We start from the raw sequence: 18,342 nt of genomic DNA, 5'->3' as shown, positions 1-18,342 counted from the left end.
ACACACACACACACACACACACACACACACACACACACACACACACACACTGTCTCTTTAAAAGTCATCATAGGGGCTGGAGAGATGGCTCAGCTGTTAAAGGCTAGGCTCACAACCAAAAATATAAAAGTCATCATAGGTGGCCTGCTAAGACAACTCAGTGGGTAAAGGTGCCTGTTGCCAAGCATGATGGTGCTGAGTTTGATTTTCAGAACCATGTGGGTAGAAGGAGAGAGCTGACTCTTGAAAGTTGTCTTCTGACTTCCATGCTTGTACTATAGCTGATGCACACATACATGCTTCTGCTCTCCCCCCTTCTCTCTCACACACAGTAAATAAAAATGTTATAAAAACCAAGTAGTGATAAGTGCAAAATGACAGAATTGGAAAGATTTGTGACACACACAGAAAGTGAGTGTTTATTTTGCTAATATTGCATAAAGTATCACCTCCCCACTGGAGTACTTATACCTTAGGTACTTTTCTATTGCTGTGGTAAAATATCTCAACAGTAGCAGCTTTAAAAAGTGGGGAGGGGGCTTATTTTGTCTTCCAGTTTGAAGTATAGTAGATTGTTGGGAGGGAAGGCAAAGCAGCAGTGGGAGCTTAAAACAGCTGGTCAGGTTGTCCCCACTGTTGGAAAGCAGAGAGAGATGAACATTTGTGCTGGGCTAGCCTTCTCCTTTTTGTGGAGTCTAGAATTCTAGTCTGGGGAATGGTGCTACTTACTTCTAGTTTTGGGTCTTTTCCCCTCAGTTAACCTTATCAACATAATCCTTCCCTGGTGTGCTGATGTTTTGTCTCCTAGGCGATTCCAAGATCATTTCAAGTTGATGGTTAACATAACCTTCACTTGTCAATAAAATTGAAATGATTAGTACATGGGCCAGATGTATACAAGAATGCTATTCACAGAATCAAAGAATATAACGTTACTTTGCTAGGGATTAGAAAAAGGATCTATGGAAAGCTACTTACTAGTGTCCATAAATTTTCAGTGAAGCAAGATAAATAAGCTGTAGTGATAGATCCAGGACAGCATTGTACCTGCAGTCAACAACAGCATCCTAGGCCTTAAAATTCTTATGAAGATAGTTTATGTTAAGTAGTTCTACTTTTTTGAATAGTACGTATCACTTGGCTTCAAACTTGAGATACTCCTGCCTCAGTCTTTAAAATGTTATTACAAGCATATTCTATTATACCTGGTTTTGGTGTTTCTGTGTGTGTGTTCATGAATTCGTATGTATGTATGTATGTATGTATGTATGTATGTATGTGAGTGAAGGTTAAATTGTAATTAAAAAGTTATATATAACCACTCACTAAATACAAGTACTTGCTAATTAATGTTTATAATAATTAAAAGTCATATTATTTTTCCATAGATTTTTGTGTTTTGGAATAAATTTTGTTTTTTATTCCTGCTGATATAAAGTCTTCCCACTCCCTTGAAGATACCTTCCATTAAATTTTGAGCTGTCTAGATTTTATTGTGGCTTATAAAAGTAAAGAATTGCCATGCTTCTTTTCTTGGGAGGTGGGGAATAAGCACAAATTAAGTTACTGACAATTATAGATTATTATCATAGTTTTAAAACTTGGATTAAAAGAGGATAAGATGAATCTTTATTTCTGAGGATATTTCTGAGAATCCTTACAGCTATTTTTAACTGCTTGCAAGCTGCTCTGTCTTTGCTAATTGAGGGGAACGCTGATATTGGTTTTTCTTTTTGTGTTGTTCTCAGCACATGCAGATGACAATCCAGGCTCTCCAGGATGAGCTTCGGATTCAGAGGGACTTGAATCAGCTTTTTCAGCAAGATAGCAGCAGTAGGACTGGGGAGCCTTGTGTGGCTGAGCTCACAGAGGAGAACTTCCAGAGGCTGCATGCTGAGCACGAGAGGCAAGCCAAAGAGCTGTTTCTTCTGCGGAAGACCCTGGAGGAAATGGAGCTGAGGATTGAGACTCAGAAGCAAACCCTAAATGCTCGGGATGAGTCCATAAAGAAGCTTCTGGAGATGCTACAGAGCAAAGGACTTTCTGCCAAAGCTACAGAGGAAGACCATGAGAGAACGAGACGGCTGGCAGAGGCAGAGATGCATGTCCATCACCTAGAGAGTCTTTTGGAACAGAAGGAAAAAGAGAATAATATGTTGAGAGAGGTGAGTGACTGCCTTTTCAGTTACTGGTTGTCTTTTTTTTTCTTATTAATCAGAATTTTGCCCTAGATAAATTTACGTTCTCTTCTGTGCTGCTGGATAGGAATTTGTTTCTTGTGTTTCAACACTTCAGTGATTTCTTTCTGATTTTTTTTCTCTTAAACAGAATGACATCACCTGGCATATATGTTACCAATAGCATCCTCACCCCGTCACTCTACATGTGATTCTTATGGGGTTCCTGGGTTGCTGAAGGGATGCAGGATTGTTTCATTTTGTTACTTGCCTCTCTTTGTTCATAGAGATAGAACAGCAAAACCAGAGTCAGGGTAACAGCTAACTAGTGCTCAATTAAAACAATACTAGTAAAAGGCTGTAAACTGTTACCTCAGCTCACCTATGCCAGCAAAGCTCGAGTGGTAATGAATGTCTCCTGTGGTTTCCCTGGAAACGATTGCCTTGTTGTGAATGATATGTGTTAAAAATCTTTGGCCATGGAGTGTAGCCAGAAGGAGTGATATAGAGACACATGATTTTATATGAAAGTCTCAAGCTGGCCTCTGTGATTAGACCTTACTTTCTGAGGCAGTAACATTTTAAGAAAGCATAGAGGAAGAATTCATCTTACGTTGAGCTAATTTAAAAGCTTTAGTACATTTTATATGTCTGATTTCTTAGGGTTTCTATTGCAGTTATAAAACACTATGACCAAATGCAACTTGGGGAGAAAAAGATTTATTTTACTTACAGTTTAAATCACAGTCCATCACTGAGGAAAGTCAACCCTCAGTGCATGAATTCAACCAGAGCAGGAACCTGGAGACAGGAGCTGATGCAGAGGCTATGCAAAGGTGCTGGTTACTTTCTGGTTCCCATGGCTTGCTCAGCCTGCTTTCTTGTATATCATTAGATCAGCTTCTCCGGAATGCCATCACCCACAGTGGGCTGGGTTTTCTCCCATCTATCACTAGTTAAGAAACTATACTATAGACTTGCCCACAGGCTAGTCTGGGGCTGTGTTGGATTTTCTTAATTGAGATTCCCTCTTCCAAGATGACTCTAGACTGTATCAAGTTGATAAAAAACTAGCCAGTGCTTCTGGTTAGATATAAAATTCTTTTTAGCTTCCCTGGGATCATAGGGATTCACCAGTATAACCAGCTAACTTTCACATTTTGATAGGGGGACTAGGAATCCTCCAATTGTTAGGATGAGTCTGAATAATCCCTTTTTAACATGATTTGGGAAGAAGAAAATTAAGAAGAAACAAACATATTCAACTGAGCATGATAGAGCATGGCTTTAATCCTAGCGCTCGGGAGGAAGAAGCAGGCAAATCTCTGTGAATTGAAAGCCAGCTTGGTCCACATAATGAGAAACTGTCTCAAACAAACACATAAAAACACCCAAGAAACTAATACCAACACAAAACTGCTGAGTATGGTGGTACATGCTTTTAATCCTTGCATTTGGGAGAAGCAGAGGCAGGGGCAGAGGAGGCAGAGGAGGCAGAGGAGGAAGAGGCAGAAGCAGGCGACTCTTGAGTCAGAGGCCAGTCTGGTTGACATAGTGAGCTGCATGATAGTCAGGGCTACACAGAGAAACTATGCAGCTGTTCAAAAGTAAAAATTCCAGGTGTATATTGGGACAAATACAAACTTGGTGATGTCTTTTTTCCAATTATAATTTCCTGCTTTAGGAATATTACATTTTTGCTGCTTCTGAACATTTCAGCCTATCCTGGTAGTTTAGGAACTAATAAATGCCAAGTAGTTAAAGGATATGGGAAGTCACAATTTATACATATATACATACACATACATATACATACACATATAGGCTATGAACAATTAGGAGTATATTGAGCTCAAAAATACTGAAAAAAAAAACCCTCTGGGAGTTTTAGACTGTTTTTTAAAAAATTAAATCGTATAAATAAATTATGTATATAAGAAAATATATTTCCCTGTGAATGTACTGTAACAGGTACTATTTAAAAAAAGCTGCTCGGTCCAGCAATGCTAGCTATCTGAGCCACCCACCATGTTCCCGATTAGAAGCGGCCAGAGGTCAAGAGCATCCCAGGAGATGTTACCGGGGAGGCTCGTTCCGCCGATCAGCTCCGTTAGGGACCATGGCCCAAAGCATAGATTTTGGGCCAATCCAGTCAGCCTCATGGTTCTCTGCTAAGCCCCAGACTATACTCACCATCCTCGTGGTACCCGGTAAAAATGAGACTCTTAATTCTTAAAGATTATCCAAAGGATTATAAATTTGGAAATGCTCAATTAACAAGATACCCACACAATTAGAGTTGTTACCCAATACCTAACCTTTAGATATGAGTTGTTACCCAGGACTGCTCTCGGCCAGTTTGTCCTCCTCCATGGCTGTTAGTCTCTTCCTCCCTCTCCTCTTCTTCCTTCTCCTTTCCACTCTTAGATCCTCCCACATTAGCTCCTCCTAAATTACCGAGCTTTATTGCAAATGTGTGTGTGTGTGTTGGGGGGGGATATCCCGCTACAATGTACCACCAAACAGTTCAAGGCTGCCATTTGTAACATAATGTCTTATAAGAAATATAATCATGCTACTTCAAATTACTTGAAGGCAAGTGGACACAGTGGCTTTGAAAATAATTCTTCTTTTTCTTCCTTCAAGACTTAGCTTACATCAATTCTGCAGTGAAGTTTCAGTGTGTAGTGTTGTATGTACGTGCAGTCGCAGTGATCATGTACATGTGGTAGCAGTGGGCGTGTGAGTATCCAAAGCACTTTCCCTTTTGAGATGGATACTTACTAAGGAGCCCTGGCTGTCCTTGGACTCCCTCTACCCCCAAGGATGCTAGATAAAATTAATAACTCTTCACCACCAGACCAAATAAATGCTTAATAAAATAAGAACTGAATTATAGTTTTATAGTCTGGCTTAAGTAAGTAATAGTTCAGTAAATATATATTTACTAGAAAGCATTCTGCTTACTAGTCACATACTGAAGTAGGAAGAGGTAAAGATGGTTGTGCCAGTTGATATTTAAGAGAATTTTTTAAGTTTTATCTAATAATCTAATAAGATAAGGGAAAAGAGTAAACAATATCATTAATGGAAAAGATGGTACTCAGTTTTCATTATTGCAGAAACCAATATGCAGATGTCATTTCCCCCTAATTTATCAGTTAATTGTGTTTATACTGAGAATTGTCTAGTAATCCTTGGGGGGGACTTATGTAGGTAGATCAGAATACATGTATATTTAATCCACTGGTGGTGTTTATCTGTAAAACGAGCACTTGGGAGACAGTGACAGAGAATTTCAAGGTCAAGGCCAGCTTGATCAAAGAAAACAGAACAGAATCTAGAAATAATGCAGTGTTAAGTATATGACCAATATTTTAAGATAATACTCATCATTTTGAAAATACTTAGTTACATAATATAAATTCTAGATGAATTAAAGGACTATTTAGAAAGAGACATTAGAAGAAAACATAAGCAGAAAACTTTAAATATAGTCTTTGGCATGGAAGACTCATTGCTATAGCAAGAACATTAATAAATTAAACATATACATTAGAGGTTATAGTTAACAAAGGTAAAGTGATAACCCAGGGCACAGATTTTAACACGTACCTTGACCTTACCTTGACCTTACCTTGACCTTACCTTGACCTTACCTGTAGACTGGTTTCTAAAGCAGTAAGATGCCAGAGGTGCTGGCTCCCACGGTTTTGTTCTCACTCATTCCTTTACTCAACAGTTACTTAGTAAGCTCCTAGTAAGTGTTGATCTTGTGACAATAGATATTAATATTTACAGTCCGTATCCTTTAAAGACTCCCAGATTTGAGCTGGAGAGTTGTATCTGTAGTTAAGAGCTTCCTGTACTCTCACTTTACGCATTCAGCACATGTACAAGTGGTGTATGCCTTATAATCACTGGTCTCTTAGACTTAGTAAATGACATAATAGTAAAATAACATGTGTGCTATTACTCATTACAATATTTGCTTCATTTATGAACATGATTCTGTATACCCCCAATATTAAAACTAATATTTGATTATTATATTTTGTGTCAAGGTTTCATTATGGTTGGAGCTTGAGTTTTCTGTTGGTCATGGGAGTGTTTCATTGCTGTGCTGTTCCACCTTCCGTTTGATAGATGAGCGAGGACATCTGTTGGACAAGCAGTAAATTACATGCTATGCTTGCTTAGTGCTTTGGGCTTGGACACTTGGAGTTGTAACAAACTTTGCAGGTGATTGCTATATAGCAAACTTGGAGAAATAAACTATGAGTCTCAGTGTCTTGGTAGAGGATATTGAAGTTGGCTCTGGAATTTTAAGAAACTCTTCTATTCCTGCGTGTACAAAACATTGCAACTCAATAATATATTTCAGACCTCTATTTCTTTCTTTGAAATGTTGGCAGATGTTTGCCTTTTTTTAGGTGGCTTTTTTGTTTGTTTGTTTTTGCTTTTGGGGGAGAGTGTATTGTCTTGTCTTGTTTTGTTTTTGAGATGAAGTCTAGCTATTTAGCTCAGCTGGCCTTGGACTTTCTATATAGACTAAGCTGGCTTTCAACATATTCAACATATTGAGGTCTACCTGCCTCTGCCTCCCTAGGTAGGAATTAAAGTTTTATCAAATCATTACCAGGCTGCACTTTTTTTGTAATGAATTACATTATATTCTATTTGACTGTTTTGTTTGTTGGTTTGGTTTGTTTCCTATGGCATTTTAATCTGAGTCTTGTTAGTACAGCTTTTCTTTTCTTTTCTTTTCTTTTCTTTTTTTTTTTTTTTTTTTTTTTTTTTTTTTTTTTTTTTTGGTTTGGTTTTTCGAGACAGGGTTTCTCTGTGTAGTCCTGGCTGTCCTGGAACTCACTCTGTAGACCAGGCTAGCCTCGAACTCTCGAACTCAGAAATCCGCCTGCCTCTGCCTCCCAAGTGCTGGGATTAAAGGCGTGCGCCACCACTTCTTTTCTTTTCTTTTCTTTTCTTTTCTTTTCTTTTCTTTTCTTTTTTTTTGTTTTTCGAGACAGGGTTTCTCTGTGTATTTCTGACTGTCCTGGAACTCATTCTGTAGACCAGGCTGGCCTTGAACTCAGAAATCCGCCTGTCTCTGCCTCCCAAGTGCTGGGATTAAAGGTGTGCGCCACCACCGCCCGGCTAGTACAGCTTTTCTTGTGTTAGGGTTTATAAAAATGTTTGAGGTTAAAAGCACTAATATTTGTATAGATTCTAGCTTATGAATTCTGAATTTTGGCTAGCATATTTGAGAAGTGTTTGTGAGTTTTCTTGACAGTTATAAGAGTACAAAAGCAATAGAGATATATACAGAAATAAATAGACAGTAGATTGGGGATATATCTTAGTTGATTTAATCTCAGAACTGCATAAACCAGTGGGAGGTGAAGGCAGATGGATCAGGAATTATTAAGGTCAGTTGCCTCTACATAGGGAATTCAATACCAGCCTGGTTTGTATGAGATCCTGTCTCAAAGAGGAAGATAACAGATAGTTAATAGGAGGGATTGGAATAAAAAAGAATTCCAGTATTAGTATATTTGATGTTTTGTAGTGATTTTGGTTAAATACCTTGTTTATTCAGATATTTTCTCCTACTCTTGTTTATAGTATGTCATTTTCTCTTATTTCCATTTTGTCAAGAAGATAGGTTTCCTCAGTACAGTGTAGCTGCTAGGGATGGCAAATGGCTATGGAACTACACTGCTCATCATTGGATGAGAGAAGGTACCAAACAATTAGTGAGGAGCCTTTTTATCCCCTCCTTCATTTCTATCTCTTCTGTGAATACAGTACTCCATTCTAGAACTTACATGGAGGATTGACTGTGTCAGGGGACTTTACAAACATTTGACCTAAGAACAATCAGGGCTGAACTTGACATTTGAAAAGAGAGACACTTCAGACTTTTTTTTTTTAATTAAAATTTTTTATTACTTTATTCACTTTACATTCCAATATTAACCCCCCCCCTCCTACTAGTACCTTCTGAAACAATTCCTCTCCCCATTTTCCCATCCCCTTCTTCTCTGAGGAGGGAGAGCACCCCCTAGGTATCACCTCCTGTCTTGGCACATCAAGTCACTGCAGTATTAGGCACATCATCTCCCACTGAGGCCAGACAAGGCAGCCCAGTATAGGAACAGGATCCACAGGCAGGCAACAGAGTCAGGGACAGCCCCCATTCCAGTTGTTAGGGGACTTGCATGAAGACCAAGCTGCACTTTTGCTGCCTATGTGCAGGGGGCCTAGGTCCAGCCCATGCTTTCTCTTTGGTTGGTGGTTCAGTCTCGGGAGCCCCCAAGGGTCTAGGTTAGTTGACTCTGTGGGTCTTCCTGTGGAGTCCCTAGCCTCTCAGAGTCCCTCAATCATTCCCCCAACTCTTCCACAAGACTCCTGGAGCTCCATCTAATGTTTGGCTATGAGTCTCTGCATCTCTTTCCATTTACTGCTGGATGGAGCCTCTCAGAGGACAGTTATACTAGGCTCCTGACTGCAAACATAACAGAGTATCATTAATTGTGTCAGGGATTGGTTCTTGCCCATGGGATGAGTCTCAATTTGGTCCAGTGATTAGTTGACCATTCCTTCTGTCTCTGCTCTACCTTTGTCCCTGCACAACTTGTAGGCGGGATACATTTTGGCTCAAAGGTTTTGTGTGTGGATTGCTGTCCTTTCTCTCCACTAGGAGTCCTGCCTGACTAGGCTATTTCAAGGTCCATATCCCCTACTGCTAGGAGTCTCAGCTAGAGTACCCCCTATTGATACCCTGGGGCATCCCCCTTCCCCCATCTCATGTCTCTGGCATATCTTAGAGGTGCCCCCCATCACTAATTTTTCCCCTGCTCTCCCTGTACCTGGACCCCTGCCCTTCCCATTCCTTCTCCTATCCAGTTTCTTCCTTCCATTGACCTCCAATATTTATTTTGTTTCCCCTTCTGAGAAAGGTTCAAGCATCCTCCCTTGGGCCCTCCTTGTTATTTGGCTTCTTTGGGTCTGTGGATTGTAGCCTGGTTATCCTGTACTTTATGGCTAATATCCACTGATTAGTAAGTACATACAATGCATGTCCTTTTGGGTCTATCACTCCTGTAAAATTCATGATGTCCTTGTTTTTTTTTTTTTTAAAGATTTATTTATTATTTTATTTATGAGTACACTGTAGCTGTCTTCAGACACACCAGAAGAGGGCATCAAATCTCATTACAGATGGTTGTGAGCCACCATGTGGTTGCTGGGATTTGAACTTAGGACCTCTGGAAGAGCAGTCAGTGCTCTTAACCACTGAGCCATCTCTCCAGCCCGTCCTTGTTTTTAATAGCTGAGTATTCCATTGTGTATATGAACCAAGTTTTCTTTCTCCATTCTTAAGCTGAGGGAAATCTAGGTTGTTTCCAGTTTCTGGCTATCAAGAATAAAGCTGCTATGAACATAGTCTGACAAAGAAGCGAACACCTTACAAATGGTGCTGTTCTAACTAGATGTCTGCATGTAGAAGAATGTAAATAGATGATGTTTATCACCCTGAACAAAACTCAAGTCCAAGTGGATCAAAGACCTCAATGTAAAACCAGATCAATGTAAAACTAAATCTGATAGCACTGAAAGTGGGGAACTACCTTGAACAAATTGGTACAGAAGGCAGCTTCCTGAACAGAACACCAGTGGCTCAGGCACTAAAATCAACAATTAATAAATAGAACCTCATGAAACTGAGAAGCTTCTGTAAGTCAAAGGACACCGTCATTAAGACAAAACAGCAGCCTACAGATTGGGAAAAGATCTTCACCATCCCTACATCTGACAGAGGGCTAATATCCAAAATATATAAAGAACTCAAGAATTTAGACACTTCCAACAACCTAAATAGCCCTATTAAAAACTGGGTACAGAGCTAAACAGAGAATTCTCAACAGAGGAATCTCTAATGGCAGAGAAGCACTTAAAAAAAATGTTTAGTGTCCTTAGTCATCAGGGAAATGCAAATCAAAACGACTCTGAGATTCTACTTTACACCCATCAGAATGGCTAAGATCAAAAACTCAAGGGACAGCACATGCTGGTGAGGATGTAGAGCAAGGGGACACTCCTCCATTGCTGGTGGGAATGCAAACTGGTACAACCACTCTGGAAATCAATCTGGTGGTTTCTCAGAAAATTGGGAATAGTTATACCTCAAGACCCATCTATACGACTCCTGGGCATATACCCAAAAGATGTTCCACCATCCCACAAGGACATATGCTCCATTATGTTCATAGAAACTTCAGAACTTTTAAGTGTTACTTTCAGTCATAAGTGCTTCTTTCAGTCATGTTGATAAAATCAGCATATTTTTATGGCATTGGCCTTGTGCATGCTAGGCCAAAGGCTGTAGTGTGATTTAATATACCATTATTATTAGAATTATTATTTTATGGTTATAGAGATTGAACCTAGGACATGATGCATGCTAGTTAAGTCCTCTATCATTCAGCTAAATCCCCAGCCTGTTTACTTTTAAAAATGAAAGAAACTACTTAAGAAAAGCACAAATTGTTCTTAATTTATTCTCAAACTTCAGGTTATCCATTCTTTGGTAAATCAGAGGAGATAACATATTTCTTATTTATATTAGAAACTATGGAAATTCAAATAGTATATCTACCCGTAAGGTTTTTTTTTTGTTTTTTTTTTAAGGTTTTTCGAGACAGAGTTTTTATGTGTAGCCCTGGCTGTCCTGGAACTCACTCTGTAGACCAGGCTGGCCTCCAACTCAGAAATACAGCTGCCTCTGCCTCCCAAAGTGCTGGGCTTAAAGGCGTGTGCCACCACTGCCCGGCTCATATATTTTTTTTTTTTTAAAGATTTATTTATTTCATTTATATGAGTACACTGTAGCTGTCTTCAGACACACCAGAAGAGGGCATCAAATCTCACTACAGATGGTTGTGAGCTGCCATGTGGTTGCTGGGATTTGAACTCAGGACCTCTGGAAGAGCAGTCAGTGCTCTTAACCACTGAGCCATCTCTCCAGCCCCCTCATATATTTTTTTTTAATTAAAAAAAATATATACTTATTTTGAAGATAGGGTCTCACTGTGTAGACAGGCAGGCTTTGAACTCATCGAGATCCTCTTGCCTTGCCTCTTGAGTGCTGAGATTAAAGGCATGAGCTACCATGCCTGGCTTCTACTCATAACTCATTTATTTTTCTTTCTCTTTTCATTTTCCCTCCCACCCTTTCTTCCTTCTCTCCTCCGTTTGTTCCTTTTGTTTTCCCATTTCTGTCCTTTTCCTTTTCCTTCTTTTCCCTTCTTTCTTGCCCCTCTCTTCCTTTCCTCTGGTCCTCCCCTTTCACTGACCCTTCCTCTCCTCTCCCCCTTTCTTTTTTCCCCTTCTTTTTTTCCTTTTATCTTTTTTCTTTTTTCCTCTTTTCCATTTTCTTCTATTCCCCAACTCTCTTCTTTCCCTTCCTTTTCCCTGTCCCTTTTCCTCTTCTCCCATCTGCCCCCACCTTCTCTTTTCTTCTTCCTTCTCCTTTCTCACCCCATCTCTCCTTTTCTTTCCTCTTCCTTTCCCTGTCTTTCCCCTTAACTTTTCTGCCCTGACTCTTGTTCTTCGTCCTGTCCTGGCCCAATTCTCTGTGTAGTCCGGTCAGATTCTTCATGCTCTTGTCTCGGCTAAATAACAATGTCACAATATAAAACATTTTACAAACTTAAAGAATTCCACAGCCTTACAACTTCAAACATGTTAAAAGTTTAGTTTCTTTACAATAATCTGTCTCTTTTAGAAAGAATTCTGGGACTAAAGACATGTGCCACCATGTCTGGCTTCCTTTCTTCCTATCTTGAACTCATTATACTTTGGATTTTAAAAGGAAGCTGTCTTATGTTTTCTGATTTTGAAATATATAGAAACTTGTCCAACAGACTTTTTCTGCCTCCCTGGAGCCCAACTGGAGGTTTTCATCATAGGTAACTAGGTGGTTGTTACTCTAGAGGTAGATGCTGTAGAGATGTTGTCAACAGAGGTAATTTCAACAACTCTATGCAGTGCAGGCTGGCTGTAGTGGCCTTTATTTCTTCGTTTTAAAAAGGAATCTTTCCTATTCACCCTCTTCCCCTTTTAGATCATCTGTAATTTTGGTTTCAAGTCTTATTGATACATCAATCTAGTGATAGATGATAGTTTTTTACTATTGCAGTAGTAGTTGGTATTACTGTGTCTCATTTTAAATAGCTAGTTAGAGCCAGGGGTCCTCCAGGTTGTATGTTGAGTCAGTCTGGATTCCCTGGTTCACCAGTAAGGTTGTGACAAAGGAAGGGTCCACTTACCACAGAGGTTTGGTTAGTTATTTTTAACAGCTCCCACTTCAGAAAGCATGAGAGTGGTTGGCCATGATGGCACGTATCTTTAATTGCCAGTACTTGGGAGGCAGAGGCAGAGGGTCTGGTGATTTGTGTGAGTTCAAGGCCAGTCAGGTTTATATAGTGAGCTCCCGGCTAGCCAGAGCTGCAAAGTGAAACCAAAAGACATGGGCATTAAAGGCAGCCATTGACTCTCTTCTGCTTCTGTTTAGGAGATGCACCGGAGATTTGAGAATGCCCCTGATTCTGCCAAGACAAAAGCCTTGCAAACTGTTATTGAAATGAAGGTAAGAGAGACTCTTATGAGGAATTTTGGAGTCACCATTTACTCTTAAATGGTTAGACCGTTTGTACATGCATAGAAGGAGGTAACAATACTTTGCTCAATTGGGAGACTGAGAGGAAACTAATTATTTCCTTTACAAGTGTAAATATCAACACATTGGAAAGATCCAATTATAATTGTAGGATTAATGTGAAAATAGCTTTCACCCTGCAGACTGTTATGTCTAGTGGACCCCAGAATTGGAAGATAGTATTTTTGAAAAACTATTTTAAATTAGTAATAAGTTAGGACTCTCCAGGAGTTGTAAGAGTTTGCTGTCTGAGTTAAATTCTTTGATTTAAAGTTTAGCTATATTTTATCAGATAAATGACATGAAGCAAGTTCCTAACCTCTCTGTACCTCAGGTCTGAGAGAGAGAGAGAGAGAGAGAGAGAGAGAGAGAGAGAGAGAGAGAGTTAGTTAAACATGTGAAATGTTTAGAACAGGACCTTGCACATATTAAACAATTGATGTTAGGTGGTGTTGCTAGTGTTTTTATTAGATACATGGTCTTCTGGTTTCCTTTATTGTGACAGTTTGACTTACAGTTCCATGTAGATATAGTTTCATATAGATGGTTTGCTGTAATTAATCACATATGAAGTTAGTTGAGGATTATTTTAGATGTTGTCACAAACAAATCAAGAAGTTGAGAATAGAAAAATAATGCAAGGGCATGGTATTTGTGGTAATAGTTTACAAGAACAGTGATTGATTATTTAATTTAACTATTTTTTGAGATGGGAGGGTATCTTACTATATTGCCTAAGTTATCCCTGAACTCCTGGGTTCAAGTAATCCTCTCGTTGTCTTATTCTTAATACCCAGGACTATAGACATGTGCTATGGAAACATTTTATAGATATTTCACATATATTCCAGAAGTTCAGAGAATAAGTTTTCTAAAATATAAAAAGTAACCATTGATATAATTATTCACTCTTGAATTTTTCTGCAATTGGAATGCTAGATAATTATATTGTATACATAATTAAAACTTTATTGTATAATTCTTTTAAACTTGTATTAATTTCTCTTATTTATTGGCAGAAGCATGACCCCTAAAGGTCACTGAGTGGTGAAGCATTAGGACTAGAAAATGCTTTACCTATAGTTCCCCTGACTCACTAGAAATGTGTTGATCATAAAGTACAAAGAACCTGTAGCTGTTTTTCCATTGCTTCTGCCTCTCTGGTTTACTTTGTCTGCTTGAGTTGAAAGATTCGTAACTGGAGGAAGAAAGAGGTGTGGGCATTGTGAGGGTGAGGCCTCCCCTCCCCGTGTGCTGTTCAGCAGCTTGTCTGTATATTTACTGTTATTAATTTCTGAAATTTGAGAGACACGTTATTCAGCTACTTTTTTTAATTGGATATTTTATTTATTTACATTTTAGATGTCATCCCCTTTCCCCATTTTCCTTTTCTAGAAACCCCCTATCCATCCCCCGCCTCCTTTTTGCTTTTATACCACTTTAATTACATGCAAGTATTAACGTCAGTTCTAGATTGAGGAACTAGCAATACAGTAGATGCATATAGTCAATGAAACAAGCAAACCAATAAACACAAATAGCCAAGAACATGCAAGACAATAAACAAAATTCCGTGAACACTCCTGTGATCACTATTTCTAAGGGCTTATCAGGGTGGCCAAAATGCCTGAGCCTACTTCCCTGTCCTGGCCCAAAATCATTTTCATGCTGAAGCCTACTTTTTTGTTCTAGTCTAAGATTTAGATTCCTGCCTGAAATTGCTTCTTTGTTCTAGCCTAATGTGAGATTCCTGCCTGAAGCCCATTTCCTTGTCCTTGGCCCATGTCAGATTCTTGGCAAGCAGCCCCAAAGCCTCTCTACCTTTTTTATTTCATAAACAAGACTAAGCCTGCCTTAGGTTGTTCTGCCAAGAATGCCTTCCTTACCTGTTGTGGAATATGCATTATCAAAAGCAATGCGCTTATGTTTTAGGTTGGTTAGGCTCTGTGCAAAATCTTACCCGTCATAGGCTTGCAAGCCTGTTAATTTAATAACTCTGTCTGGAGATCCATTTTCAGTTTTAAGCCATGCACTTTGGCTGCCAACGTGTTGATGTTGTTAAAGACAAGCTTTGACATGATGGGCAGGAATAAAAGTATTCCCAGGACAAAAAGGGCTACCATAATCAAGCTATATATGGCATTCTTGAAGCTTGACCAAAATAGAAATACTGACCTCAGGGCATGGGTAATTTTATCAGCAGTATCTTCTGTTTGGCTACTTTTAATCTTTGTTAATAGTTTAATGCTCAACTCTTCTGTTGGTCCTAGGATTCAAAAATTTCTTCCATGGAGCGTGGGCTCCGAGACCTGGAGGAAGAAATTCAGATGCTGAAATCAAATGGAGCTTTGAGTACTGAAGAGCGGGAGGAAGAGATGAAACAAATGGAGGTGTACAGGAGCCACTCTAAATTTATGAAAAATAAGGTATGGAACAGATACTTTAGTTCCCAGAAACTTGAAAATTTTATATATACTTTTTTATGTTAGTGATGGTAAAGATCTGCTTTATGTTTTAATAGACTTTAAAGAAGGTTTGTTGTTGTTGTTGTTGTTGTTGTGTCTTCCATGTTGAAATGTCCTAGAAATAAAGTCAGCATTACTGGTTCCATTTACTTATTGCAAGCTTTTATTTAAATAAGAACTAAGGGCATGTTGTTACAGTTTAATTTTTTATTTCTGTACAAACTTCTGAAATGATTTGATGGAATTTTGTTCTGATTAATTCTTCTTCCTGTAGAAGATAGCTCATTCATTTCTTATTGTAGAAGACTACTTCTTTTGGGAAATATTTTAAGTCAAACCCCTGAGAGTCGTTTTTTCTAAAACAAGCAAAATGTTTCTCCTTTAAACAAGTTCCAAGAATAAAGGGCCTTTGCTCTCTCCCTTAGAGGGGCTCATTTGGTACCAGGGTCGTTGCTTCCTATGTATTCCTTAGGCATGTGTACAGTAAGTTAGTCAGCATGGAGGCTCATCAGTGTGGTTATTATAAACTATTTAAAGAAAATTGAAGAATTTGGTTTATTGTGGTTTAATTAAAAATAGTTATTATAAAAATTGGACATGGTAGCACATGCCTGCAGTCCTAGTACTTGGTAGACAGAAATAGCTGGACTGCTGCAACTTGGAGGCCAGTCTGGTCTACAGAGTGAGTTCCAGGCTAGCCAGGGCTACATAGTGAGACTCTGTCTTAAAATAAACAAATATACAAATAAATAATTTTAACAGTGAAATTTTATCTAGAAAAGTATTACTCACTGCATTTCCCAAATGTATACAGCAACTGTGTTCTTTGTTCTTTGGAACCGAAAACTAAAACATCCCCATACTTGACTGCCAAAGAATGACACAGATGTGACTCCCTGCCCTTTTCAGGCTTCTTGTTGTGGTGTCTGTAATCAGGTTTATGTCTATAGAATTTTCCTCTGTTAGTAAAAACGAGGCTATTATTGATGATTTATGCTAATAATATGTTAATTTTTCAGCTAAAAATGTATGTGTCCAATTTTTTGTTAGTGTGAATTTTTTCCCTGATTTTAGGGCAAAATATGCTGTCTCATAATCTATATTTTACTTTCTTTTTGATGATCAGCATATTCCCATTTATTTTTTTAAAAGTTTGTGAGATAGAGACAGTATATGCCTTTGAAAATTGGATTAGGGGAACAACTTTGGTTATTTTATGTAAGTTATTTGTTATTTCGGAGGTCACTGTGGCTCAGAATCAGATAATATGAAGACCTGAGTTGGCACATGAGTGAAAAACAATAACAATTTCGTGACAGGTAGAACAACTGAAGGAGGAGCTAAGTTCGAAAGATGCTCAAGGGGAGGAGCTGAAAAAGAGAGCGGCTGGTCTTCAGTCTGAGGTCTTTGCAGTAAGATTTACCTCTTTGTGTGCAGTGGTCCCACAGTGGGACCCTGCTGGCTCTGGCTTCTGGGTGGCTTACACTTTCACTCTATATGGATGGCAGCTCTGCCCATTCTTAGCACTAACCAGCCTGCTCTGCTCTTTTAACTGACATTTCTTCACCAGTTTGACCCACATGTCACTTGTGCACACTGAGACACTGTGTATTCTGGAAGCCTTACACTTGGTTCTTTGTTGTTTTGCTGCTGTATGGATGGTATTGCAAAACTCCCTTTCCTTATCCTCTTGTTGACTAGATATACATTGATTTCTATGAATGCTCTTTCCCTCCATCCTTTTTAGGTACGGGAATGTGCAAATCTCTAGTCCCAGAACCTACAACTTACTTGCATTTCAAGTTCTTGAGAAACTGCTTTAATTCTTTTATTTATTTATTTATTTATTTATTTATTTATTTATTTATTTTTGGTTTTTTTTCGGGACAGGGTTTCTCTGTGTAGTTCTGACGTCCTGGAACTCACTCTGTAGGCCAGGCTGGCCTCGAACTCAGAAATCCGCCTGCCTCTGCCTCCCAAGTACTGGGATTAAAGGCGTGCACCACCACCGCCCGGCTGAGAAACTGCTTTAACTCTACATGGAGACATTATCTTTAAGTTTTCACTAGGAGACTTTGTAACAAATGGTATTTTCTTTAAGACAGCTGTATGAAGAGTAAATTAGCTTATTTAAAATTATCTTGTAGTTTAGAACTAGTGTGATACTTATTTTAAATTACTAAATCTGCTTTAGCCTTCTGTGTAATGAACTTAAAACTGAATTTCTAAGCATTTTGATAAGTAATAATAAAGTAATTTCTACTTGTATACTTACTAGAAGCATCCTATAACCTGCTAGAGTGATTTACACTAATTTACAGATGAGGAAACTTAGGTAACAGATGATACCGAGGAAGCAATAGCTCGAGAGAGGCAGGGTCTGATTGATACCAGCAATCTGGTTCTAGAATTTTACTTGTAATTTCTTCACTATCTGGTCTGTATTATCCATGTGCACCTGCACCTTCCTCAAATTGTCAGAGATGGATAGAAAAACTACTCTTAAGGAGGGAAGTAGACTGGAATGCAGTGTTAAAAATAAATTTTGTTAATTTATCTATTAACAAATACATTTATGACCTATTTAATATATTAATCTATTTATGGCCTAGTTTCTGATATAGGTTAAAAAGTAAAATACTATATTTGGAAAAGATCTAATTTATGTTATGTTGTTAACTATATGTTGTCTGGAGGAGAAATTGGTATATAATCTCCTTTTTTCTTAACTACTATACTCAGCTCTGTGTATCAGACAGCAGGCCAAGTACATTTCTTACATTATGTTGTTGAATTCCTAAACAATATGATGGCTTTGGTATCATTTCTCCATTGCCCGCTAGAGAAGTGCTGTTACTGCTGTCTTCGTGCACTTCTCACCGGCTTCTCTCTCCTGGGCATCTAAGCTTTTCTTCTGTTTAAAATGCTTTCTTCTCTTTCTTATTTGATAATGCACATGGCAGGGAAATGTCAGTCCTGT

The 18,342-nt window shown here is 38.6% G+C and overlaps 1 protein-coding gene across 1 annotated transcript in view; it reads left to right on the top strand.

Moving 5' to 3' along the window:
* Positions 1 to 18,342, top strand: part of Erc1 (ELKS/RAB6-interacting/CAST family member 1) — a gene marked incomplete at its 3' end in the record, with an annotated part of 132,147 nt that overhangs the window by 53,568 nt on the left and 60,237 nt on the right. The window contains exons 3-6 of the mRNA XM_028761122.1: positions 1,749 to 2,165; positions 12,754 to 12,828; positions 15,168 to 15,323; positions 16,682 to 16,774. Of these exons, the coding sequence (XP_028616955.1) occupies positions 1,749 to 2,165; positions 12,754 to 12,828; positions 15,168 to 15,323; positions 16,682 to 16,774 (741 nt within the window). The remainder of the gene's footprint in view (positions 1 to 1,748; positions 2,166 to 12,753; positions 12,829 to 15,167; positions 15,324 to 16,681; positions 16,775 to 18,342) is intronic.

Source organism: Grammomys surdaster, unplaced genomic scaffold, assembly GCF_004785775.1.
Source record: "Grammomys surdaster isolate TR1022 unplaced genomic scaffold, NIH_TR_1.0 126660, whole genome shotgun sequence".
NCBI lineage: Eukaryota > Metazoa > Chordata > Mammalia > Rodentia > Muridae > Grammomys > Grammomys surdaster.
This window is presented reverse-complemented; position numbering and strand designations above follow the sequence as displayed.